General features: G+C 39.7%; 1 protein-coding gene across 1 annotated transcript in view; it reads right to left on the bottom strand.

The window, feature by feature from the left end:
- Nucleotides 1-515: 515 nt before the first annotated feature.
- Nucleotides 516-27661, bottom strand: part of LOC145875726 (NLR family CARD domain-containing protein 3-like) — a 27875-nt gene continuing 729 nt past the window's right edge. The window contains exons 2-6 of the mRNA XM_082971551.1: nucleotides 25948-27661; nucleotides 25672-25826; nucleotides 8005-8170; nucleotides 7685-7731; nucleotides 516-3833 (exon numbers count right to left, since the gene is read on the bottom strand). The exon at nucleotides 25948-27661 is cut by the window's right edge and continues 51 nt beyond it. Coding sequence (XP_082827677.1) covers nucleotides 3310-3833; nucleotides 7685-7731; nucleotides 8005-8170; nucleotides 25672-25826; nucleotides 25948-27661 — 2606 coding nt within the window. The 3' untranslated portion in view covers nucleotides 516-3309. The remainder of the gene's footprint in view (nucleotides 3834-7684; nucleotides 7732-8004; nucleotides 8171-25671; nucleotides 25827-25947) is intronic.

Here is a 27661-nt window from a genome sequence, read left to right as displayed (position 1 = left end):
AGATGAGAGGCCAGAACATCAACCTCATCTTCATGGAGGACATTGATGCCAGATGCAGTGAACCTGCTGAGAGATGGAGGGGATGAGAGGCCAGAACATCAATCTCATCTTCATGGAGGACATTGATGCCAGATGCAGTGAACCTGCTGAGAGATGAAGGAGGGGATGAGAGAACAGAACATCAACCTCATCTTCATGGAGGACATTGATGCCAGATGCAGTGAACCTGCTGAGAGATGAAGGGGATGAGAGGCCAGAACATCAATCTCATCTTCATGGAGGACATTGATGCCAGATGCAGTGAACCTGCTGAGAGATGAAGGAGGAGATGAGAGGCCAGAACATCAATCTCATCTTCATGGAGGACATTGATGCCAGATGCAGTTTTATTTATTTATTTATTTAACCTTTATTTAACCAGGAAGGGCTCATTGAGATTTAAAATCTCTTTTTCAAGAGCGTCCTGGCCAAGATAGGCAGCGCCAAGTCATTACAAAAATTACAGACAAACATGAAAAACTACAAGTAATCTAGTAAAAACCATAGAATTCACAAGAGTATAACAAAATCAAAAACAGCAAATTAAAAACATTGACATGTCAGGGAATCAGTCTCCAGATCATTCATCAGTGATTTAAAAACACCAATCAGGACCAGTTCTTCCAGTTTAAAAGTATTTTGTAAGACGTTCCAAGACGATGGTGCAGAGTACATAAAAGCCCTTTTACCAAATTCAGTTCGGACATTTGGAACAGTTAGCAGGATAAAGTCCCGCGAACGAAGAGAGTACCCACCACATTTCTGAACAATAAAAATGCCCAAATAAAAAGGTAGTAAACCCAAAATGTCTTTGTAAATAAAAGTATACCAGTGACTGAGCCTACGAGTGACTAGAGAAGGCCAGCCAACCCTGGTATACAAAGTGCAGTGGTGCGTAAGGGTTTTGCAGTTTAAAATAAATCTCAAAGTGCCATGGTAAAGGGTGTCAATTGATCTCAAACACTGAGCGGAAGCATTCATATATAAAATATCCCCATAGTCTAGTAAAGGCATAAATGTAGCTGATACTAGCCTCCTTCTGGCTTCAAAAGAAAAACAAGCCTTATTCCTAAAATAAAATCCTAATTTCAGCTTCAATTTTTTTGTAAGTTGTTGAATATGCATTTTAAAAGAGAGGCCATCATCAATCAAAATTCCAAGATATTTATATGAGGTTACAACCTCAATCTCATTGCCCTGACAGGTAGTAATAGGTGAAAGGTTCAGAGGTCTATTTCTTGCTTTAGAAAACACCATTAGTTTAGTTTTGTCAGTATTCAGGATAAGCTTCAATCGAGACAAGGTATGTTGAACAGTATTAAAAGCAGTTTGCAAGTTCTGGAAAGCTTTTGTAAGAGATGAAGCACAACAGTAAATAACAGGATCATCAGCATAAAAATGAAGTTGTGCATTTTGGACATTTTTGTCTAAATTATTTATATAAATAGTGAATAAGAGAGGACCAAGTACAGAGCCTTGGGGCACACCATTCAAGACAGACAATTTAACAGACCTAAGCCCATCAAATTGAGTGCACTGAGTTCTATCAGACAGATAGTTAACAAACCATGCAACTGCATGCTCTGAAAGACCTACACTCAACAATCTCTGCCTTAGTATAGCATGATCAACTGTATCAAAAGCCTTAGAGAGATCAATAAAAAGTGAGACACAATGCTGTTTTTTGTCAAGAGCTTCAGTGATATCATTTAAAACCATCATGGCTGCTGTAATTGTGCTATGCTTCTTCCTGAAACCCAATTGGTACATTGATAAAATAGAGTTAGTATATAAAAACTCTTTTAGCTGGTCACTCACAAGGGTTTCAAGTATTTTCACCAGGGGTGACAGCTTTGAGATTGGCCTATAATTATTTAAAAGAGTTGGATCTCCCCCTTTTAAAAGTGGCAGGACAAATGCTGATTTCCAGATCTTTGGAATTTCATTCCATTCCAGGGTTAGATTAAACAGATATGCAAGTGGTTCAGCTATGAAATCAGCTGCCAGATTTAAAAAGCAGGGATCCAAAAGATCAGGACCTGCAGGCTTTCTCTGATCTAAGGATTTCAGGGCCTTATGTACCACCTGCACTGAGAATGGCAAAAAGCTAAAAGTTTGACCAGCTCTCACTGGTTCATCAACACAAGGTTGTACAGAGACAGAGGACACTGAATCAAACAGCCTACCAGATGATACAAAGTGCTCATTGAAACAATTCAGCATTTCAGTTTTGTCATATATAGCAACAGAGTCCTTCAATACACATGATGGTAATTCATTAACATTACTGTTACCAGACATAGACTTAATAGCCTTCCAAAACTTTCTAGGGTCATTCAGGTTATCAGTGGTAACAGACATAAAATATTCAGACTTGGCCTTCCTGAGAAGAGAAGAACACTTGTGTCTGTCTTGTGTCTGTGTGTGTGTGTCCAGTGTGTGTGTGTGTTTGTGTGTCTGTGTGTGTGTTTGCATATGTGTGTCCAGCATGTGTGTGTGTGTCCATTGTGTATGTGTCCAGTGTGTGTATGTGTGTGTGTGTGTGTGTTCAGTGTGTGTTTGTTTCCAGTGTGTGTGTGTGTGTGTGTGTGTGTGTGTGTGTGTGTGTGTGTGTGTGTGTGTGTGTGTGTGTGTATCCTGTGTGTGTGTGTGTGTGTGTATCCAGTGTGTGTGTGTGTGTGTGTTTGTGTGTCCAGTGTGTGTGTGTCCAGTGTGTGTGTGTGTGTGTGTGTCCAGTGTGTGTATCTAGTGTGTGTGTGTCTGGTGTGTGTGTGTGTCCAGTGTGTATTTGTGTCCAGCGTGTTTGTCCAGTGTGTGTCCAGTGTGTGAATCCATTGTATGTGTCCATTGTGTGTATGTGTATCCAGTGTGTGTGTGTGTGTGTGTGTGTGTGTGTGTGTGTGTGTGTGTCCAGTGTGTGTGTGTGTGTGTGTGTGTGTGTGTATGTGAATGTGTCCAGTGTGTGTATGTTTATTCAATGGGTGTATCTGTGTGTGTGTGTGTGTGTGTGTGTGTGTGTGTGTGTGCGTGCGCGTGTCCACTGTGTGTGTGTGTGTGTCCAGTGTATGTGTATGTGGGTGTCCAGTGTGAGTGTGTGTGTGTGTGTCAGTGTGTGTCAGTGTGTGTGTGTGTGTGTGTGTGTGTCCAGTGTGTGTATATGTGTGTGTGTGTGTGTGTGTGTGTGTGTGTGTGTGTGTGTGTGTGTGTGTGTGTGTGTGTGTGTGTGTGTGTGTGTGTGTGTGTGTGTGTGTGTGTGTGTCAGGTTATTATTTACAGGGACACTGAGGAGTCATTATAAACCCAGAACCCTGGATAGAGGGGCTCAGTGAATGTGGAGGTGAATGTGATCAGGTGGGTCAGTGTGTCAGAGGAGGCTCTATAGAAGGACAGAGTGCCGGCTGGCCAGTCCAGATACACTCCTACTCTGTGGGAGCTGGAGGAGCGGACGTCTATGGTAGTGGAATTATTATCGTGACAGGCATAGTAACTGTTGTCAGAGCAGGTCAGACTCCAGGACTTGTCATTACATCCAAGACAACAGTCATTAACCTCTCCTCTCCTGTTGATTCCTTTATAAGTCACTCCTATAACAGCCTCCCTCCCACTCCACTCTGCCTCCCAGTAACAGCGCCCAGTCAGACCCTCTCTACACAGCACCTGTCTACATCCCACAAATCTCTCTGGGTGATCAGGATACGGCTGCTCCTCTCTCCTCCATGTCACCTTTCTGTTCTCCTCAGACAGAGAGAGGCGTCTGTCTACTGTGTTTGGGTCGAGTGTGAGATCACAGACATCTGATGGATGAAACCAGACACAATATTAGAAATCATCATCATTCACATTAGAATGTTAACTCACTTTTCACTAATTCATTTAATGTAGATGTTTCTAGGTATCAAAAGGAGAAGTTAAGGTAACTTGAGACTTGTTGAATGATCATATGTTATACTATGAGGTCTACCTGTGTTGATTCTAAGCTTCCTGGAGCAACCGGAAGTGGTTAAATTCACCCTAAAGGTGTTTTGATGCACCAAACCTGCAGTTTGTGAAAATCACTGTATTCAACTCAGGATTCTGTAAAAGCCTACCCCAATGAGGATATGTGTTTACTTTTAGCTTCCTGTGCCAACCGGAAGTGCCTTAAATTGGGGGCATAGGGGCTGTTTCGAAGGGTTAAAAAAGTCACATCTTTCCAAAACTTCATATGTGTGATTAGGCAACCCTCATGAACCTCTAAATCAGTCATTTATCCCATCAGATTTGCAAAACAAACTAACACACATACACATCTAGGCCATAGTAACACAGTGTGGGGCTTAGAGACATACACTGCCTGCAATAGTTAACTTCATTTGAACTATCAAAGAACCGTCAGACCTAGAGCTCTGAAACTTTAGAAACCTGTTCTAGAGCTCAAGTCGATAGTGCACGGTGAGTTACGTGGCTCTAGGAGGTTCTCAGACCGAGAAACAGACTCGTACATTTGCAATAACATCACAAAAATGACGACATTTAAAAAAGTCCCAGAGTCGCAAGACTAGGTGCATTGAAACCGCCTCGGCCCATAGAGATGGACCCTAACGTTTCATTCAAGGACCCCGTAGCAACTCCCGGAAAATGTGGATTTTCAGCACCAATTAAGGTCGCTGCTCGGGCTTCAAATGACCTATCGAGCCGAAACTTAGGATTCGGTGTCGCCTCAGCTAGGCCTACACATAATGTCCGAACTGGACCCACAGCTAGAACGTAACTATGTGTTTTATGTTTTTATTATGGTTTAACTTGTTAGTGCTAGGGGGCAGTATTTTCACCGCCGGATAAAAAACGTACCCGATTTAATCTGGTTACCACTCCTACCCAGTAACTAGAATATGCATATACTTATTACATATGGATAGAAAACACCCTAAAGTTTCTAAAACTGTTTGAATGGTGTCTGTGAGTATAACATAACTCATTTGGCAGGCAAAAATCTGAGAAGGTTTCATGCAGGAAGTGGCCTGTCTGACAAGGAGTCGTTCTTCTTGTTTCTGTTTATTGAAAAGTCAGGATCTTAGCTGTTACGTGACACTTCCCACAGCTCCAATGGGGTCTCAGAGCCCGGGAAAAACCTGAATGACGTAATTCAAAGCCCTGGCTGAAACACAGGAGCACTTTTGCTAAGTGGTCTATCAGGGGACAAAGGGCTTTAGGCGCATGCACAGTCCGCCCCCATCTTTCTGTTTTTCCCTCATTTTACAGACACGCAGATTCCCGGTCGGAATATTATCGCTTTTCTACGAGATAAATTGCATAAAAATTGATTTTAAACAGCGGTTGACATGCTTCGAAGTACGGTAAAGGAATATTTATAATTTTTTTGTCACGAAATGCGCTATGCGCACGACCGTTATTTACCATTTCGGATAGTTTCTGGAACGCACGAACAAAACGACGCTATTCGGATATAACGATGGATTATTTGGGACCAAACCAACATTTGTTATTGAAGTAGAAGTCCTGGGAGTGCATTCTGACGAAGAACAGGAAAGGTAAGACCATTTTTCTTATAGTAAATGTGATTTTGGTGAAGGCTAAACTTGCCGGGTGTCTAAATAGCTAGCCCGTGATGGCTGGGCTATGTACTTAGAATATTGCAAAATGTGCTTCATCCGAAAAGCTATTTTAAAATCGGACATATCGAGTGCATAGAGGAGTTCTGTATCTATAATTCTTAAAATAATTGTTATGCTTTTTGTGAACGTTTATCGTGAGTAATTTAGTAAATTGTTAGTAAATTCCCCGGAAGTTTGCGGGGGGTATGCTAGATCTGAACGTCACATGCTAATGTAAAAAGCTGTTTTTTGATATGAATATGAACTTGATTGAACAAAACATGCATGTATTGTATAACATAATGTCCTAGGTGTGTCATCTGATGAAGATCATCAAAGGTTAGTGCTGCATTTAGCTGTCTTCTGGGTTTTTGTGACATTATATGCTAGCTTGAAAAATGGGTGTCTGATTATTTCTGGCTGGGTAGTCTGCTGACATAATCTAATGTTTTGCTTTCGTTGTAAAGCCTTTTTGAAATCGGACAGTGTGGTTAGATTAACGAGAGTCTTGTCTTTAAATAGCTGTAAAATAGTCATATGTTTGAGAAATTGAAGTAATAGCATTTCAAAGGTTTTGAAAATCGCGCCACAGGATTCAACTGGCTGTTACGTAGGTGGGACGAATTCGTCCCACCTAGCCCAGAGAGGTTAAACAGAAGATGCTGTGAATTATGGAACTGCTCTGAAATATGTGATAGTTGGCTGCTAAACTAATTGGAAAAAGTTGGTGTGGTGTCAGTATGTATCAGTTTGGTGTCAGAATGATATCTAATTGACTGATGGACGGTGACTTGCTGGCTGACTTGTGTCCATTTGCAATAAGATTCAACAGTGAAAAAACATCACCAAATGGACATGATGAAATCAACACAACGAGCGATGGAGAGGACCCACTAGCACTGCCCGGCCATCCCGAGTTCATCGGGCCAGTCAATTTTGCATTTCTGCAGTATTTTTGAGCATGTCAAATTAAAACATATTGCAAATGGACAGCCGTGCACCTGGTGATTGGAATGGGTTACCAGGAGCACATTTTAAAAACGTTTTTTAATGCCTTTAGGGGGAGCAAGGGGTCTACGGTTGGGTAGGGAGCACCCCCCACCCATGCCCATCCAATAGGGGGCGCCCCTGGTCATTTTGGACGTTTTTCAAAATGTTAAAAACAACAGAGTCCCACTTCTCCCTCATCATACATGACACATAGACCATCTAGGTTGATTCATGGCTTAACATAGGGCTATATGTCATTCGGGCAGTATAAATGCCATTTGGACATGGTTCACTGACTTTTGGGTTTGGAAACCAACTTCCTATGATCGCACATGGCAAATGGACATAACATCCTGATTTGGCACTTTCAATACTTTCATATTGCATTTGGACATTTCTTATGGCATTTGGGAATGGTTCACTGACTTTTGACTTCGACGTTTGACTTCCTATGAAATCATATTGCAAATTGGCAAAACATATGCCTTATGGACAAGTAAAAAAAATATGAGAATATAATATGACAAAGGTATGTTCATACAGTTCTTATACATATATAATTGACAAAAAAAATCGAAAGAATTTTGAAAAACGGTCTAGAGAGCACTTTTTTAGAGGGTGATACATTTTTGTGTTTTTTTTTTCACATTTTCAAAATTTGACCCTTGGGTCTTGACTTGATGTGCATTTGCAATATGACAATTTACTGTGGAGCGCGCTTGCCATCTTATGGATTTTTGCTGTGTGACACTTGGCATTTTCCATATGAGATTTGCCATAAGCTTTGAAATAAATGCCGTCCATTTGAGTGGTATTGGACATCGTGTATATGTTTCGTACGGTGCCAATATGTTCCCATTCATAATTGTCCATTTCAGGATGGACACACACACACACACACTGGACACACACTGGACACACAAACACACACACACACACACACTGGATATACACACACACACACACACACACACACACAGGATACACACACACACACAGGACACACACACTTGAATTAGGACTTATTCTTTGTCATATTCCTCACAGCAGTCAACACTCACATTTTCTAAGCCCAGGTTTCATTGTGTTCTCTCCACCATTTTCCACACTGTAGCGGTAAGCAGAAGAACAGACAGTCAATGAGTGATACACACACACACACACACACACACACACACACACACACACACACACACACACACACACACACACACACACACACACACACACACACACACACACACACACACACACACACACACACACACACACACAGAGTCAGCATAGAACTTTGTCCAAGTGGTGTTAAGAATGTTTGTCATAACTAGCCTGATAAGTCAAACATGTCTGATATGAACATTGACATAAACCCTCTACATACTTGAGTTTCTCCAGTCTGCAGTGTGGATCCTCCAGTCCAGCAGAGAGCAGTCTGACTCCTGAGTCTCCTGGGTGATTGTAGCTCAGGTCCAGCTCTCTCAGGTGTGAGGGGTTGGACCGCAGAGCTGAGACCAGAGAAGCACAGCCTTCCTCTGTGACTAGACAGCCTGACAGCCTGCAAAGAGTCAAATCATAATAAAATCACACTGACATTCTTTGGTGGTGAAAATAGTGGCAGTATATATTTTTTCTACATATTCAGATATATCAGTGTCCTGAAACCTGCCATATCTATTCATAAAATAATGTATCATTACTAGAAATGACAAATGATCAAAGTATTGCTTGTTGAGAGAAAAATGTATAGTACAAATATTTGAGTAGACTGACCAGACCAGTTTAAAAAGCAGCATCAGTCAAAAGACTCAGATTTAGATTGTATTGAGTATACAGTCCACACCATATCTATTTTGACAGTGAAGATAACATTTTAAATGTGGCTCTAAACTCCAACATTTTCGATTTCAGATCAAATGTTTCATATGAGGTGACAGTATATAATGTCACCTTTTATTTGAGGGTATTTTCATACATATCTGTTTCACCATTTTGAAAAATAAAAGCACTTTATGTATCTAGTCCCCCTATTTGAAGAAGTCATAAGTATTCTGACCAATTCACTTATAGTGTATTAAAGTAGTCACAAGTTGAGGATTTGGTTGGTTTACTCATTGGTATGATTTGCAGTTTGTTTTGGTTGTGTTTTGGGTTATGTTTCAACTTCATGTAATTGTCAATAAAAGCCTTTGACACTCATGAAATGCTTGTAATTATACTTCAGTATTCCATAGTAATATCTGACCAAAAATATCTAAAGACACTGAAGCAGCAGACTTGTGAAAAATAATATTTGTGTCATTCTCAAAACCTTTGGCCACGACTGTATATGTATGAATACCTTTAAATAAAAGGTGACATTCTGTACTGTCACCTAATATGAAACATTCGATCTCAAATCCAAAATGATGGAGCATAGCACCACATTTTAAACTGTAAGCTTCACTGTCCAAACACATGTGCTGTGGACTATGTGTGTCTGGTAAACACGTGGATCTGGTGAACAGTTATCACTTGTTGACCAACTACAGGAATACTGACCTCAGAGTCTCCAGTTTACAGTGGGGATTCCACAGTACAGCAGAGAGCAGCTTCACTCCTGAATCCTTCAGGTCATTGTTACTCAGGTCCAGCTCTCTCAGGTGTGAGGGGTTTGACTCCAGAGCTGAGACCAGAGAAGCACAGCTTTCCTCTGTGACTAGACAGCCTGACAGCCTGCAAAGAGTCAAATCATATTAAAATCACACTGCTATTCTTTGGTGGTGAAAATAGTGGCAGTATATTTTTTAAACATATGAAACCTTCCATATCTATTCGTAAATTAATATATCATCATTAAAAATGACAAATGATCAAAGTATTGCCTGCAGATAGAAACATGTATAGTACAAATATTTGAGTAGACTGACCAGACCAGTTTAAAAGCAGTATCAGTCAAAAGACAGACAGTGAGGTATCAGATTTAGATTGTATTGAGTATACAGTCCACACCATATCTATTTTGAAAGTGAAGCTGACATTTTAAATGTGGCTCTATACTCCAACATTTTGGATTTGAGATCAAATGTTTCATATGAGGTGACTGTATAAAATGTCACCTTTTATTTGAGGGTATTTTAATACATGTCTGTTTCACGTTTAAAAATGAAAACACTTTATGTTTCCTGTCTCCCCATTTGAAGAAGTCATAAGTATTCTGACCAATATACTTATAGTGTATTAACCTCTACGGGCTAGGGGGCAGTATTGAGAATTTTGAAAAAAATATGTGCCCATTTTTAACTGCCTCCTACACCAACTCAGAAGCTAGGATATGCATATTATTAACAGATTTGGATAGAAAACACTCTGAATTCTCTAAAACTGTTTGAATGGTGTCTGTAAGTATAACAAAACTCATATGGCAGGCAAAAACCTGAGAAAAATACAACCAGGAAATGAGAATTTTGTGGCTGTACTATTTTCGAGTCATTGCTAATAGATCACACAGTGACAAAGGATTCATTTCGCACTTCCTACGGCTTCCACTAGATGTCAACGATCTTTATAAAGTTGATTGAAGCGTCTATGATGAACAGAGACCGGATGACAAGGAAGGGAAGTTGACGTCCCTGGGAGGTCGTCACTTCATTATTGCCCACACCTGCGCGTGCATGTGAGGCGAGACATTTTTCAAAAACGTTTTTCAAGACACAGGAGAGGTCGGGTTGAAATATTACTGATGTTTCACGTTAAAAATGGCCCTAAAGATTGATGCTAAACAACGTTTGACATGTTTGAACGAACGTAAATAGATTTTTTTTTTACTTTTCGTCGTGACTTTTCCCCCCCCGCCCTACATTTTGAGGAGCCTACTGAACGCCTAACAACATGGAACAACTTGGAGTTATTTGGACATAAATTATGAACTTTGTCGAAAGAAACCACATTTGTTGTGGACCTGGGAGTCCTGGAAGTGCCTTCTGATGAAGATAATCAAAGGTAAGGGATTATTGACAATAGTATTATTGATATTAGATGGTTCTATCCTGTATATCCTAGCCTATTGTTCTTAGCACAGCACCCCGTTTATTGCAAAGTATGATTTCCCAGTAAAGTTATTTTGAAATCTGGCAATGCGGTAGCATTTACGAGATGTTCATCTATAATTCTTTGAATGACAATATTATAATTGACCAATGTTTTCGAATAGTAATTTTGTAAATTGTAACGCTGATTCACCGGAAGCATTTGAGGGAGAAAAAAAATCTGAATTTCACCGCTACTGTAAAATGCTGTTTTTGGATATAAATATGAACTTGATGGAACAAAAAATGCATGTATTGTATAACATAATGTCCTAGTAGTGTCATCTGATGAAGATCATCAAAGGTTAGTGCATAATTTTAGCTGGTTATCTGCTTTTGGTGACGCCTGTCTTTGAATTGACAAAAGATTACACACAGCTATTTTCAATGTACTGTCCTAACATAATCTAACTTTATGATTTTGCCGTAAAGCCTCTTTGAAATCGGACAATGTGGTTGGATTTAGGAGATGTTTATCTTTCAAATGGTGAAAAATAGTTGATTGTTTGAGAAATTGAAATTCTTAGATTCTTGCAGATTTGAATTTCCTGCCATGGTCTCTTGACAATAAATCCCAATACCGGGATCAGGTTAGTAGTCAAAGATTAGTGTTTGGTCGTAAACGAATCATCAATAATAATGAGTGAGAAAGTTACAGAGGTTACAACAAAACATGCTAACCTCTCACAATTGCCCATAACAGGGATACAACAAAACATGCTAACCTCTCACCATTACCAATAACAGAGGCTACAACAAAACATGCTAACCTCTCACCATTACCAATAACAGAGGATACAACAAAACATGTAAATCTCTCACCATTACCAATAACAGAGGCTACAACAAAACATACTAAACTCTCACCATTACCAATAACAGACGCTACAACAAAACATGATAACCTCTCACCATTACCAATAACAGAGGCTACAACAAAACATGCTAACCTCTCACCATTACCAATAACAGAGGCTACAACAAAACATGCTAACATCTCACCATTACCAATAACAGAGGCTACAACAAAACATGCTAACCTCTCACCATTACCAATTACAGAGGCTACAACAAACATGCTAAGCTCTCACCATTACCAATAACAGAGGCTACAACAAAACATGCTAACATTTCACCATTACCAATAACAGAGGCTACAACAAAACATGCTAACCTCTCACCATTACCAATAACAGAGGCTACAACAAAACATGCTAACCTCTCACCATTACCAATAACAGAGGATACAACAAAAAATGTTAACCTCTCACCATTACCAATAACAGAGGCTACAACAAAACATACTAACCTCTCACCATTACCAATAACAGAGGCTACAACAAAACATGATAACCTCTCACCATTACCAATAACATAGGCTACAACAAAACATGCTAACCTCTCACCATTACCAATAACAGAGGCTACAACAAAACATGCTAACATCTCACCATTACCAATAACAGAGGCTACAACAAAACATGCTAACCTCTCACCATTACCAATTACAGAGGCTACAACAAAACATGCTAACCTCTCACCATTACCAATAACAGAGGCTACAACAAGATGCGCTAACCTCTCACCATTACCAATAACAGAGGCTACAACAAACATGCTAACCTCTCACCATTACCAATAACAGAGGCTACAACAAAACATGCTAACATTTCACCATTACCAATAACAGAGGCTACAACAAAACATGCTAACCTCTCACCATTACCAATAACAGAGGCTACAACAAAACATGCTAACCTCTCACCATTACCCATAACAGATGCTTCAACAAAACATGCTAACCTCTCACCATTACCAAAAACAGAGGCTACAACAAAACATGCTAACCTCTCACCATTACCAATAACAGAGGCTACAACAAAACATGCTAACCTCTCACCATTACCAATAACAGAGGCTACAACAAAACATGCTAACCTCTCACAATTACCAATAACAGAGTCTACAACAAAAAATGCTAACCTCTCACCATTACCAACAACAGAGGCTACAACAAAACATGCTAACCTCTCACCATTACCAATAACAGAGGATACAACAAAACATGCTAACCTCTCACCATTACCAATAACAGAGGCTACAACAAAACATGCTAACCTCTCACAATTACCAATAACAGAGGCTACAACAAAACATGCTAACCTCTCACCATTACCAATAACAGAGGCTACAACAAAACATGCTAAGCACTCACCATTACCAATAACAGAGGCTACAAAACATGCTAACCTCTCACCATTACCAATAACAGAGGATACAACAAAACATGCTAACCTCTCACCATTACCAATAACAGAGGATACAACAAAACATACTAACCTCTCCACATTACCAACAACAGAGGCTACAAAAAAACATGCTAACCTCTCACCATTACCAATAACAGAGGCTACAAAACATGCTAACCTCTCACCATTAACAATAAGAGGTTACAAAACATGCTAACCTCTCATCATTACCAATAATAGAGGCTACAACAAAACATGCTAAACTCTCACCATTACCAATAACAGGGGATACAACAAAACATGCTAACCTCTCACCATTACCAATAAAAGAGGCTACAACAAAACATGCTAACCTCTCACCATTACCAATAACAGAGGCTACAACAAAACATGCTAACCTCTCACCATTACCAATAACAGAGGCTACAACAAAGCATGCTAACCTCTCACCATTACCAATAACAGAGGCTACAACAAAACATGCTAACCTCTCACCATTGGCAATAACAGAGGCTACAACAAAACATGCTAACCTCTCACCATTAACAATAACAGAGGCTACAACAAAACATGCTAACCTCTCACCATTACCAATAACAGAGGCTACAACAAAACATGCTAACCTCTCACCTTTACCAATAACAGAGCCTACAACAAAGCATGCTAACCTCTCACCATTACCAATAATAGAGGCTACAACAAAACATGCTAAACTCTCACCATTACCAATAACAGAGGATACAACAAAACATGCTAACCTCTCACCATTACCAATAACAGAGGCTACAACAAAACATGCTAACCTCTCACCATTACCAATAACAGAGGATACAACAAAACATGCTAACCTCTCACAATTAACAATAACAGAGGCTACAACAAAACATGCTAACCTCTCACCATTACCAATAACAGAGGCTACAACAAAACATGCTAACCTCTAACCATTACCAATAACAGGGGCTACAACAAAACATGTTAACCTCTCACCATTACCAATAACAGAGGCTACAACAAAACATGCTAACCTCTCACCATTACCAATAACAGAGGCTACAGCAAAACATGCTAACCTCTCACCATTACCAATAACAGAGACTACCGCAAAACATGCTAACCTATCACCATCACCAATAACAGAGGATACAACAAAACATGCTAACCTCTCACCATTACCAATAACAGAGGCTACAACAAAACATGCTAAGCACTCACCATTACCAATAACAGAGGCTACAAAACATGCTAACCTCTCACCATTACCAATAACAGAGGATACAACAAAACATGCTAACCTCTCACCATTACCAATAACAGAGGATACAACAAAACATACTAACCTCTCCACATTAACAATAACAGAGGCTACAAAAAAACATGCTAACCTCTCACCATTACCAATAACAGAGGCTACAAAACATGCTAACCTCTCACCATTACCAATAACAGAGGCTACAAAACATGCTAACCTCTCACCATTACCAATGATAGAGGCTACAACAAAACATGCTAAACTCTCACCATTACCAATAACAGAGGATACAACAAAACATGCTAACCTCTCACCATTACCAATAACAGAGGCTACAACAAAACATGCTAACCTCTCACAATTACCAATAACAGAGGCTACAACAAAACATGCTAACCTCTCACCATTACCAATAACAGAGGCTACAACAAAACGTGCTAAGCACTCACCATTACCAATAACAGAGGCTACAAAACATGCTAACCTCTCACCATTACCAATAACAGAGGATACAACAAAACATGCTAACCTCTCACCATTACCAATAACAGAGGATACAACAAAACATACTAACCTCTCCACATTACCAACAACAGAGGCTACAAAAAAACATGCTAACCTCTCACCATTACCAATAACAGAGGCTACAAAACATGCTAACCTCTCACCATTAACAATAAGAGGTTACAAAACATGCTAACCTCTCATCATTACCAATAATAGAGGCTACAACAAAACATGCTAAACTCTCACCATTACCAATAACAGGGGATACAACAAAACATGCTAACCTCTCACCATTACCAATAAAAGAGGCTACAACAAAACATGCTAACCTCTCACCATTACCAATAACAGAGGCTACAACAAAACATGCTAACCTCTCACTATTACCAATAACAGAGGCTACAACAAAGCATGCTAACCTCTCACCATTACCAATAACAGAGGCTACAACAAAACATGCTAACCTCTCACCATTGGCAATAACAGAGGCTACAACAAAACATGCTAACCTCTCACCATTAACAATAACAGAGGCTACAACAAAACATGCTAACCTCTCACCATTACCAATAACAGAGGCTACAACAAAACATGCTAACCTCTCACCTTTACCAATAACAGAGCCTACAACAAAGCATGCTAACCTCTCACCATTACCAATAATAGAGGCTACAACAAAACATGCTAAACTCTCACCATTACCAATAACAGAGGATACAACAAAACATGCTAACCTCTCACCATTACCAATAACAGAGGCTACAACAAAACATGCTAACCTCTCACCATTACCAATAACAGAGGATACAACAAAACATGCTAACCTCTCACAATTAACAATAACAGAGGCTACAACAAAACATGCTAACCTCTCACCATTACCAATAACAGAGGCTACAACAAAACATGCTAACCTCTAACCATTACCAATAACAGGGGCTACAACAAAACATGTTAACCTCTCACCATTACCAATAACAGAGGCTACAACAAAACATGCTAACCTCTCACCATTACCAATAACAGAGGCTACAGCAAAACATGCTAACCTCTCACCATTACCAATAACAGAGACTACCGCAAAACATGCTAACCTATCACCATCACCAATAACAGAGGATACAACAAAACATGCTAACCTCTCACCATTACCAATAACAGAGGCTACAACAAAACATGCTAAGCACTCACCATTACCAATAACAGAGGCTACAAAACATGCTAACCTCTCACCATTACCAATAACAGAGGATACAACAAAACATGCTAACCTCTCACCATTACCAATAACAGAGGATACAACAAAACATACTAACCTCTCCACATTAACAATAACAGAGGCTACAAAAAAACATGCTAACCTCTCACCATTACCAATAACAGAGGCTACAAAACATGCTAACCTCTCACCATTACCAATAACAGAGGCTACAAAACATGCTAACCTCTCACCATTACCAATAATAGAGGCTACAACAAAACATGCTAAACTCTCACCATTACCAATAACAGAGGCTAAAACAAAACATGCTAACCTCTCACCATTACCAATAACAGAGGCTACAACAAAACATGCTAACCTCTCACCATTACCAATAACAGAGGCTACAACAAAACATGCTAACCTCTCACCATTACCAATAACAGAGGCTACAACAAAACATGCTAACCTCTCACCATTACCAATAACAGAGGCTACAACAAAACATGCTAACCTCTCACCATTAGCAATAACAGAGGCTACAACAAAACACGCTAACCTCTCACCATTACCAATAACAGAGGCTACAACAAAACATGTTTACCTCTCACCGTTACCAATAACAGAGGATACAACAAAACATGCTAACCTCTCACCATTACCAATTACAGAGGCTACAACAAAACATGCTAACCTCTCACCATTACCAATAACAGAGGCTACAACAAGATGCGCTAACCTCTCACCATTACCAATAACAGAGGCTACAACAAACATGCTAACCTCTCACCATTACCAATAACAGAGGCTACAACAAAACATGTTTACCTCTCACCGTTACCAATAACAGAGGATACAACAAAACATGCTAACCTCTCACCATTACCAATAACAGACGCTACAACAAAACATGATAACCTCTCACCATTACCAATAACAGAGGCTACAACAAAACATGCTAACCTCTCACCATTACCAATAACAGAGGCTACAACAAAACATGCTAACATCTCACATTACCAATAACAGAGGCTACAACAAAACATGCTAACCTCTCACCATTACCAATAACAGAGGCTACAACAAAACATGCTAACATCTCACCATTACCAATAACAGAGGCTACAACAAAACATGCTAACCTCTCACCATTACCAATTACAGAGGCTACAACAAAACATGCTAACCTCTCACCATTACCAATAACAGAGGCTACAACAAGATGCGCTAACCTCTCACCATTACCAATAACAGAGGCTACAACAAACATGCTAACCTCTCACCATTACCAATAACAGAGGCTACAACAAAACATGATAACCTCTCACCATTACCAATAACATAGGCTACAACAAAACATGCTAACCTCTCACCATTACCAATAACAGAGGCTACAATAAAACATGCTAACATCTCACCATTACCAATAACAGAGGCTACAACAAAACATGCTAACCTCTCACCATTACCAATTACAGAGGCTACAACAAAACATGCTAACCTCTCACCATTACCAATAACAGAGGCTACAACAAAACATGCTAACCTCTCACCATTACCAATAACAGAGGCTACAACAAAACATGCTAACCTCTCACAATTACCAATAACAGAGTCTACAACAAAAAATGCTAACCTCTCACCATTACCAATAACAGAGGCTACAACAAAACATGCTAAGCTCTCACCATTACCAATAACAGAGGATACAACAAAACATGCTAACCTCCCACCATTACCAATAACAGAGGCTACAACAAAACATGCTAACCTCTCACAATTACCAATAACAGAGGCTACAACAAAACATGCTAACCTCTCACCATTACCAATAACAGAGGCTACAACAAAACATGCTAAGCACTCACCATTACCAATAACAGAGGCTACAAAACATGCTAACCTCTCACCATTACCAATAACAGAGGATATAACAAAACATGCTAACCTCTCACCATTACCAATAACAGAGGATACAACAAAACATACTAACCTCTCCACATTACCAACAACAGAGGCTACAAAAAAACATGCTAACCTCTCACCATTACCAATAACAGAGGCTACAAAACATGCTAACCTCTCACCATTAACAATAAGAGGTTACAAAACATGCTAACCTCTCATCATTACCAATAATAGAGGCTACAACAAAACATGCTAAACTCTCACCATTACCAATAACAGGGGATACAACAAAACATGCTAACCTCTCACCATTACCAATAAAAGAGGCTACAACAAAACATGCTAACCTCTCACCATTACCAATAACAGAGGCTACAACAAAACATGCTAACCTCTCACCATTACCAATAACAGAGGCTACAACAAAGCATGCTAACCTCTCACCATTACCAATAACAGAGGCTACAACAAAACATGCTAACCTCTCACCATTGGCAATAACAGAGGCTACAACAAAACATGCTAAACTCTCACCATTAATAATAACAGAGTCTACAACAAAACATGCTAACCTCTCACCATTACCAATAACAGAGGCTACAACAAAACATGCTAACCTCTCACCATTACCAATAACAGAGGCTACAAAACATGCTAACCTCTCACCATTAACAATAAGAGGTTACAAAACATGCTAACCTCTCATCATTACCAATAATAGAGGCTACAACAAAACATGCTAAACTCTCACCATTACCAATAACAGGGGATACAACAAAAAATGCTAACCTCTCACCATTACCAATAAAAGAGGCTACAACAAAACATGCTAACCTCTCACCATTACCAATAACAGAGGCTACAACAAAACATGCTAACCTCTCACAATTACCAATAACAGAGGCTACAACAAAACATGCTAACCTCTCACCATTACCAATAACAGAGGCTACAACAAAACATGCTAAGCACTCACCATTACCAATAACAGAGGCTACAAAACATGCTAACCTCTCACCATTACCAATAACAGAGGATATAACAAAACATGCTAACCTCTCACCATTACCAATAACAGAGGATACAACAAAACATACTAACCTCTCCACATTACCAACAACAGAGGCTACAAAAAAACATGCTAACCTCTCACCATTACCAATAACAGAGGCTACAAAACATGCTAACCTCTCACCATTAACAATAAGAGGTTACAAAACATGCTAACCTCTCATCATTACCAATAATAGAGGCTACAACAAAACATGCTAAACTCTCACCATTACCAATAACAGGGGATACAACAAAACATGCTAACCTCTCACCATTACCAATAAAAGAGGCTACAACAAAACATGCTAACCTCTCACCATTACCAATAACAGAGGCTACAACAAAACATGCTAACCTCTCACCATTACCAATAACAGAGGCTACAACAAAGCATGCTAACCTCTCACCATTACCAATAACAGAGGCTACAACAAAACATGCTAACCTCTCACCATTGGCAATAACAGAGGCTACAACAAAACATGCTAAACTCTCACCATTAATAATAACAGAGGCTACAACAAAACATGCTAACCTCTCACCATTACCAATAACAGAGGCTACAACAAAACATGCTAACCTCTCACCATTACCAATAACAGAGGCTACAAAACATGCTAACCTCTCACCATTAACAATAAGAGGTTACAAAACATGCTAACCTCTCATCATTACCAATAATAGAGGCTACAACAAAACATGCTAAACTCTCACCATTACCAATAACAGGGGATACAACAAAAAATGCTAACCTCTCACCATTACCAATAAAAGAGGCTACAACAAAACATGCTAACCTCTCACCATTACCAATAACAGAGGCTACAACAAAACATGCTAACCTCTCACCATTACCAATAACAGAGGCTACAACAAAGCATGCTAACCTCTCACCATTACCAATAACAGAGGCTACAACAAAACATGCTAATCTCTCACCATTACCAAAAACAGAGGCTACAGCAAAACATGCTAACCTCTCACCATTACCAATAACAGAGGCTACAACAAAACATGCTAACCTCTCACCATTACCAATAACAGAGGCTACAACAAAACATGCTAACCTCTCACAATTACCAATAACAGAGTCTACAACAAAAAATGCTAACCTCTCACCATTACCAATAACAGAGGCTACAACAAAACATGCTAAGCTCTCACCATTACCAATAACCGAGGATACAACAAAACATGCTAACCTCTCACCATTACCAATAACAGAGGCTACAACAAAACATGCTAACCTCTCACAATTACCAATAACAGAGGCTACAACAAAACATGCTAACCTCTCACCATTACCAATAACAGAGGCTACAACAAAACATGCTAAGCACTCACCATTACCAATAACAGAGTCTACAAAACATGCTAACCTCTCACCATTACCAATAACAGAGGATACAACAAAACATGCTAACCTCTCACCATTACCAATAACAGAGGATACAACAAAACATAATAACCTCTCCACATTACCAACAACAGAGGCTACAAAAAAACATGCTAACCTCTCACCATTACCAATAACAGAGGCTACAAAACATGCTAACCTCTCACCATTAACAATAAGAGGTTACAAAACATGCTAACCTCTCATCATTACCAATAATAGAGGCTACAACAAAACATGCTAAACTCTCACCATTACCAATAACAGGGGATACAACAAAACATGCTAACCTCTCACCATTACCAATAAAAGAGGCTACAACAAAACATGCTAACCTCTCACCATTACCAATAACAGAGGCTACAACAAAACATGCTAACCTCTCACCATTACCAATAACAGAGGCTACAACAAAGCATGCTAACCTCTCACCATTACCAATAACAGAGGCTACAACAAAACATGCTAAACTCTCACCATTACCAATAACAGGGGATACAACAAAACATGCTAACCTCTCACCATTACCAATAAAAGAGGCTACAACAAAACATGCTAACCTCTCACCATTACCAATAACAGAGGCTACAACAAAACATGCTAACCTCTCACCATTACCAATAACAGAGGCTACAAAACATGCTAACCTCTCACCATTAACAATAAGAGGTTACAAAACATGCTAACCTCTCATCATTACCAATAATAGAGGCTACAACAAAACATGCTAAACTCTCACCATTACCAATAACAGGGGATACAACAAAAAATGCTAACCTCTCACCATTACCAATAAAAGAGGCTACAACAAAACATGCTAACCTCTCACCATTACCAATAACAGAGGCTACAACAAAACATGCTAACCTCTCACCATTACCAATAACAGAGGCTACAACAAAGCATGCTAACCTCTCACCATTACCAATAACAGAGGCTACAACAAAACATGCTAATCTCTCACCATTACCAAAAACAGAGGCTACAGCAAAACATGCTAACCTCTCACCATTACCAATAACAGAGGCTACAACAAAACATGCTAACCTCTCACCATTACCAATAACAGAGGCTACAACAAAACATGCTAACCTCTCACAATTACCAATAACAGAGTCTACAACAAAAAATGCTAACCTCTCACCATTACCAATAACAGAGGCTACAACAAAACATGCTAAGCTCTCACCATTACCAATAACCGAGGATACAACAAAACATGCTAACCTCTCACCATTACCAATAACAGAGGCTACAACAAAACATGCTAACCTCTCACAATTACCAATAACAGAGGCTACAACAAAACATGCTAACCTCTCACCATTACCAATAACAGAGGCTACAACAAAACATGCTAAGCACTCACCATTACCAATAACAGAGTCTACAAAACATGCTAACCTCTCACCATTACCAATAACAGAGGATACAACAAAACATGCTAACCTCTCACCATTACCAATAACAGAGGATACAACAAAACATAATAACCTCTCCACATTACCAACAACAGAGGCTACAAAAAAACATGCTAACCTCTCACCATTACCAATAACAGAGGCTACAAAACATGCTAACCTCTCACCATTAACAATAAGAGGTTACAAAACATGCTAACCTCTCATCATTACCAATAATAGAGGCTACAACAAAACATGCTAAACTCTCACCATTACCAATAACAGGGGATACAACAAAACATGCTAACCTCTCACCATTACCAATAAAAGAGGCTACAACAAAACATGCTAACCTCTCACCATTACCAATAACAGAGGCTACAACAAAACATGCTAACCTCTCACCATTACCAATAACAGAGGCTACAACAAAGCATGCTAACCTCTCACCATTACCAATAACAGAGGCTACAACAAAACATGCTAAACTCTCACCATTACCAATAACAGGGGATACAACAAAACATGCTAACCTCTCACCATTACCAATAAAAGAGGCTACAACAAAACATGCTAACCTCTCACCATTACCAATAACAGAGGCTACAACAAAACATGCTAATCTCTCACCATTACCAATAACAGAGGCTACAAAACATGCTAACCTCTCACCATTAACAATAAGAGGTTACAAAACATGCTAACCTCTCATCATTACCAATAATAGAGGCTACAACAAAACATGCTAAACTCTCACCATTACCAATAACAGGGGATACAACAAAAAATGCTAACCTCTCACCATTACCAATAAAAGAGGCTACAACAAAACATGCTAACCTCTCACCATTACCAATAACAGAGGCTACAACAAAACATGCTAACCTCTCACCATTACCAATAACAGAGGCTACAACAAAGCATGCTAACCTCTCACCATTACCAATAACAGAGGCTACAACAAAACATGCTAATCTCTCACCATTACCAAAAACAGAGGCTACAGCAAAACATGCTAACCTCTCACCATTACCAATAACAGAGGCTACAACAAAACATGCTAACCTCTCACCATTACCAATAACAGAGGCTACAACAAAACATGCTAACCTCTCACAATTACCAATAACAGAGTCTACAACAAAAAATGCTAACCTCTCACCATTACCAATAACAGAGGCTACAACAAAACATGCTAAGCTCTCACCATTACCAATAACCGAGGATACAACAAAACATGCTAACCTCTCACCATTACCAATAACAGAGGCTACAACAAAACATGCTAACCTCTCACAATTACCAATAACAGAGGCTACAACAAAACATGCTAACCTCTCACCATTACCAATAACAGAGGCTACAACAAAACATGCTAAGCACTCACCATTACCAATAACAGAGTCTACAAAACATGCTAACCTCTCACCATTACCAATAACAGAGGATACAACAAAACATGCTAACCTCTCACCATTACCAATAACAGAGGATACAACAAAACATAATAACCTCTCCACATTACCAACAACAGAGGCTACAAAAAAACATGCTAACCTCTCACCATTACCAATAACAGAGGCTACAAAACATGCTAACCTCTCACCATTAACAATAAGAGGTTACAAAACATGCTAACCTCTCATCATTACCAATAATAGAGGCTACAACAAAACATGCTAAACTCTCACCATTACCAATAACAGGGGATACAACAAAACATGCTAACCTCTCACCATTACCAATAAAAGAGGCTACAACAAAACATGCTAACCTCTCACCATTACCAATAACAGAGGCTACAACAAAACATGCTAACCTCTCACCATTACCAATAACAGAGGCTACAACAAAGCATGCTAACCTCTCACCATTACCAATAACAGAGGCTACAACAAAACATGCTAAACTCTCACCATTACCAATAACAGGGGATACAACAAAACATGCTAACCTCTCACCATTACCAATAAAAGAGGCTACAACAAAACATGCTAACCTCTCACCATTACCAATAACAGAGGCTACAACAAAACATGCTAACCTCTCACCATTACCAATAACAGAGGCTACAAAACATGCTAACCTCTCACCATTAACAATAAGAGGTTACAAAACATGCTAACCTCTCATCATTACCAATAATAGAGGCTACAACAAAACATGCTAAACTCTCACCATTACCAATAACAGGGGATACAACAAAACATGCTAACCTCTCACCATTACCAATAAAAGAGGCTACAACAAAACATGCTAACCTCTCACCATTACCAATAACAGAGGCTACAACAAAACATGCTAACCTCTCACCATTACCAATAACAGAGGCTACAACAAAGCATGCTAACCTCTCACCATTACCAATAACAGAGGCTACAACAAAACATGCTAACCTCTCACCATTGGCAATAACAGAGGCTACAACAAAACATGCTAAACTCTCACCATTAACAATAACAGAGGCTACAACAAAACATGCTAACCTCTCACCATTACCAATAACAGAGGCTACAACAAAACATGCTAACCTCTCACCTTTACCAATAACAGAGCCTACAACAAAGCATGCTAACCTCTCACCATTACCAATAATAGAGGCTACAACAAAACATGCTAAACTCTCACCATTACTAATAACAGAGGATACAACAAAACATGCTAACCTCTCACCATTACCAATAACAGAGGCTACAACAAAACATGCTAACCTCTCACCATTACCAATAACAGAGGCTACAACAAAACATGCTAACCTCTAACCATTACCAATAACAGGGGCTACAACAAAACATGCTAACCTCTCACCATTACCAATAACAGAGGCTACAACAAAACATGCTAACCTCTCACCATTACCAATAACAGAGGCTACAGCAAAACATGCTAACCTCTCACCATTACCAATAACAGAGACTACAGCAAAACATGCTAACCTATCACCATCACCAATAACAGAGGATACAACAAAACATGCTAACCTCTCACCATTACCAATAACAGAGGCTACAACAAAACATGCTAAGCACTCACCATTACCAATAACAGAGGCTACAAAACATGCTAATCTCTCACCATTACCAATAACAGAGGATACAACAAAACATACTAACCTCTCCACATTACCAATAACAGAGGCTAAAAAAAAACATGCTAACCTCTCACCATTACCAATAACAGAGGCTACAAAACATGCTAACCTCTCACCATTACCAATAACAGAGGCTACAAAACATGCTAACCTCTCACCATTACCAATAATAGAGGCTACAACAAAACATGCTAAACTCTCACCATTACCAATAACAGAGGCTAAAACAAAACATGCTAACCTCTCACCATTACCAATAACAGAGGCTACAACAAAACATGCTAACCTCTCACCATTACCAATAACAGAGGCTACAACAAAACATGCTAACCTCTCACCATTACCAATAACAGAGGCTACAACAAAACATGCTAACCTCTCACCATTACCAATAACAGAGGCTACAACAAAACATGCTAACCTCTCACCATTACCAATAACAGAGGCTACAACAAAACACGCTAACCTCTCACCATTACCAATAACAGAGGCTACAACAAAACATGTTTACCTCTCACCGTTACCAATAACAGAGGATACAACAAAACATGCTAACCTCTCACCATTACCAATAACAGAGGCTACAACAAAACATGCTAACTTCTCACCATTACCAATAACAGAGGCTACAACAAAACATGCTAACCTCTCACCATTACCAATAACTGAGACCACAACAAAACATGCTAACCTCTCACCATTAACCTCAAATAAAAGGTGACATTCTGTACTGTCACCTAATATGAAACATTCTATCTCAAATCCAAAATGCTGGAGCATAGCACCAAATGTAAAATGTAAGCTTCACTGTCCAAACACATATGGTGTGGACTATGTGTGTCTGGTAAACACATGTGGATCTGGTGAACAGTTATCACTTGTTGACCAACTACAGGAATACTGACCTCAGAGTCTCCAGTTTACAGTGGGGATTCCCCAGTCCAGCAGAGACCAGCTTCACTCCTGAATCCTTCAGGTCATTGTTACTCAGATCCAGCTCTCTCAGGTGTGAAGGGTTTGACCTCAGAGCTGAGACCAGAGAAGCACAGCCTTTCTCTGTGACTCCACAGCCTGACAGCCTGCAACAAGATCATCATGACTTCACAAACACACTGTTTATTTAACACCAGTAGTGTAGAAGGACAATGATATTCATTTCTTCCTGATGATAAGTTCTTAAATGTCATTCTATTTACTCACAGAGCAGCTCTGGAGGCTTTGACCACTGGCAGCAGCCTCAGAAGACCTTCCTCTGATCTGGAGAATTTCTTCAGGTCAAACACATCCAGCTCCTTTTCTGAAGTCAGCAACACAAAGACCAGAGCTGACCACTGTGCAGGTGACAGGTTGGGTTTTGAGAGACTTCCTGAGCTCAGGAAGCTTTGGATCTCCTCCACTAGAGAATGGTCATTCAGTTCATTCAGACAGTGGAACAGATTGATGCTCCTCTCTGGAGAGGGATTCTCCCTGATCTTCTCCTTGATGTACTTTACTGTCTCTTCATGGCTCTGTGAGCTGCATCTTGTCTTTGTCAGTAGACCTCGTAAGTGCTTCTGATTGGACTCCAGTGAAAGTCCCAGAAGGAAGCGGAGGAACAGGTCCAGGTTTCCTGTCTCACTTTGTAAGGCTTTATCCACAGCACTCTTGTAGAAAGTAACTTCAGGCTCATCTTTTGTTTTCAGTTTGTCCATGAGATTCTCATTGTTGTTGATGAATGAGAGGAACACATATACAGCAGCCAGAAACTCCTGAATGCTCAGATGCACGAAGCAGTACACCTTGTCTTGGTACAGAACACATTCCTCTTTAAAGAGCTGTGTGCACAATCCTGAGTACACAGAGGCTTCATTGACATCAATGCCAACCTCCTTCAGGTCTTCTTCATAGAAAATCAGATTGCCATTCACAAGCTGTTGAAAAGCCAGTTTTCCCAGTGACAGAATGCTCTCTTTATTCCAGTGTGGACCTGTCTCTTCTATCCCAAGATACTTTTCATTCTTCTGTTTGGTATGAAACACCACAAGGTGTGTGTACATCTCAGTCAGAGTCTTGGGCATCTCTTCTCTCTTATGTTTCAGCATGTGTTCGAGGACTGTTGCAGAAATCCAACAGAAGACTGGAATGTGGCACATGATGTGGAGGCTCCTTGATGTCTTTATGTGTGAGAGGATTCTGCTGGCCAGGTCCTCATCACTGAATCTCTTCCTGAAGTACTCCTCCTTCTGTGGGTCATTGAACCCTCGTACCTCTGTCACCTGGTCAACACACTCTGAAGGGATCCTATTGGCTGCTGCAGGTCGGGTAGTTATCCAGAGGAGAGCAGAGGGAAGCAGATTTCCCTTGATGAGATTTGTCAGCAGAACATCCACTGAGGTTGACTCTGTGACGTCCCAACAGATCTTGTTCTTCTGGAAGTCTAGGGGCAGTCGGCACTCATCCAGACCATCAAAGATGAACAGAACTTTGTACTTGTCGTAGTTGGAGATTCTTGATTGTTTGGTTTCCATTGAAAAGTGATTAAGAAGTTCAATCAAAGTGTGTTTGTCCCCTTTCATCAAATTCAGCTCCCGAAAAGGGAATGAAAACACAAATTGGACATCCTGATTTGCTTTTCCTTCAGCCCAGTCCAGAATGAACTTCTGCACAGAGACTGTTTTTCCAATGCCAGCAACTCCCTTTGTCAGCACAGTTCTGATACGTTTGTCTTGTCCAGTTAAGGGTTTGAAGATGTCGTTACATTTGACTGCAGTCTCTGGTCTTGCTTGTTTCCTGGTTGTTGTCTCAATCTGTCTCAGCTCATGTTCATTATTGACCTCTCCTGTTCCTCCCTCTGTGATGTAGAGCTCTGTGTAGATCTGATTGAGAAGTGTTGGGTTTCCTTGTTTAGCGATCCCCTCAAATACACATTGGAACT

Source organism: Salmo salar, unplaced genomic scaffold (genome assembly GCF_965601325.2).
Source record: "Salmo salar unplaced genomic scaffold, fSalSal1 ptg000322l, whole genome shotgun sequence".
Taxonomy (NCBI): domain Eukaryota; kingdom Metazoa; phylum Chordata; class Actinopteri; order Salmoniformes; family Salmonidae; genus Salmo; species Salmo salar.
Note: the sequence above shows the minus strand (reverse complement) of the source record. Positions and strands in the feature narration are given on the sequence as shown.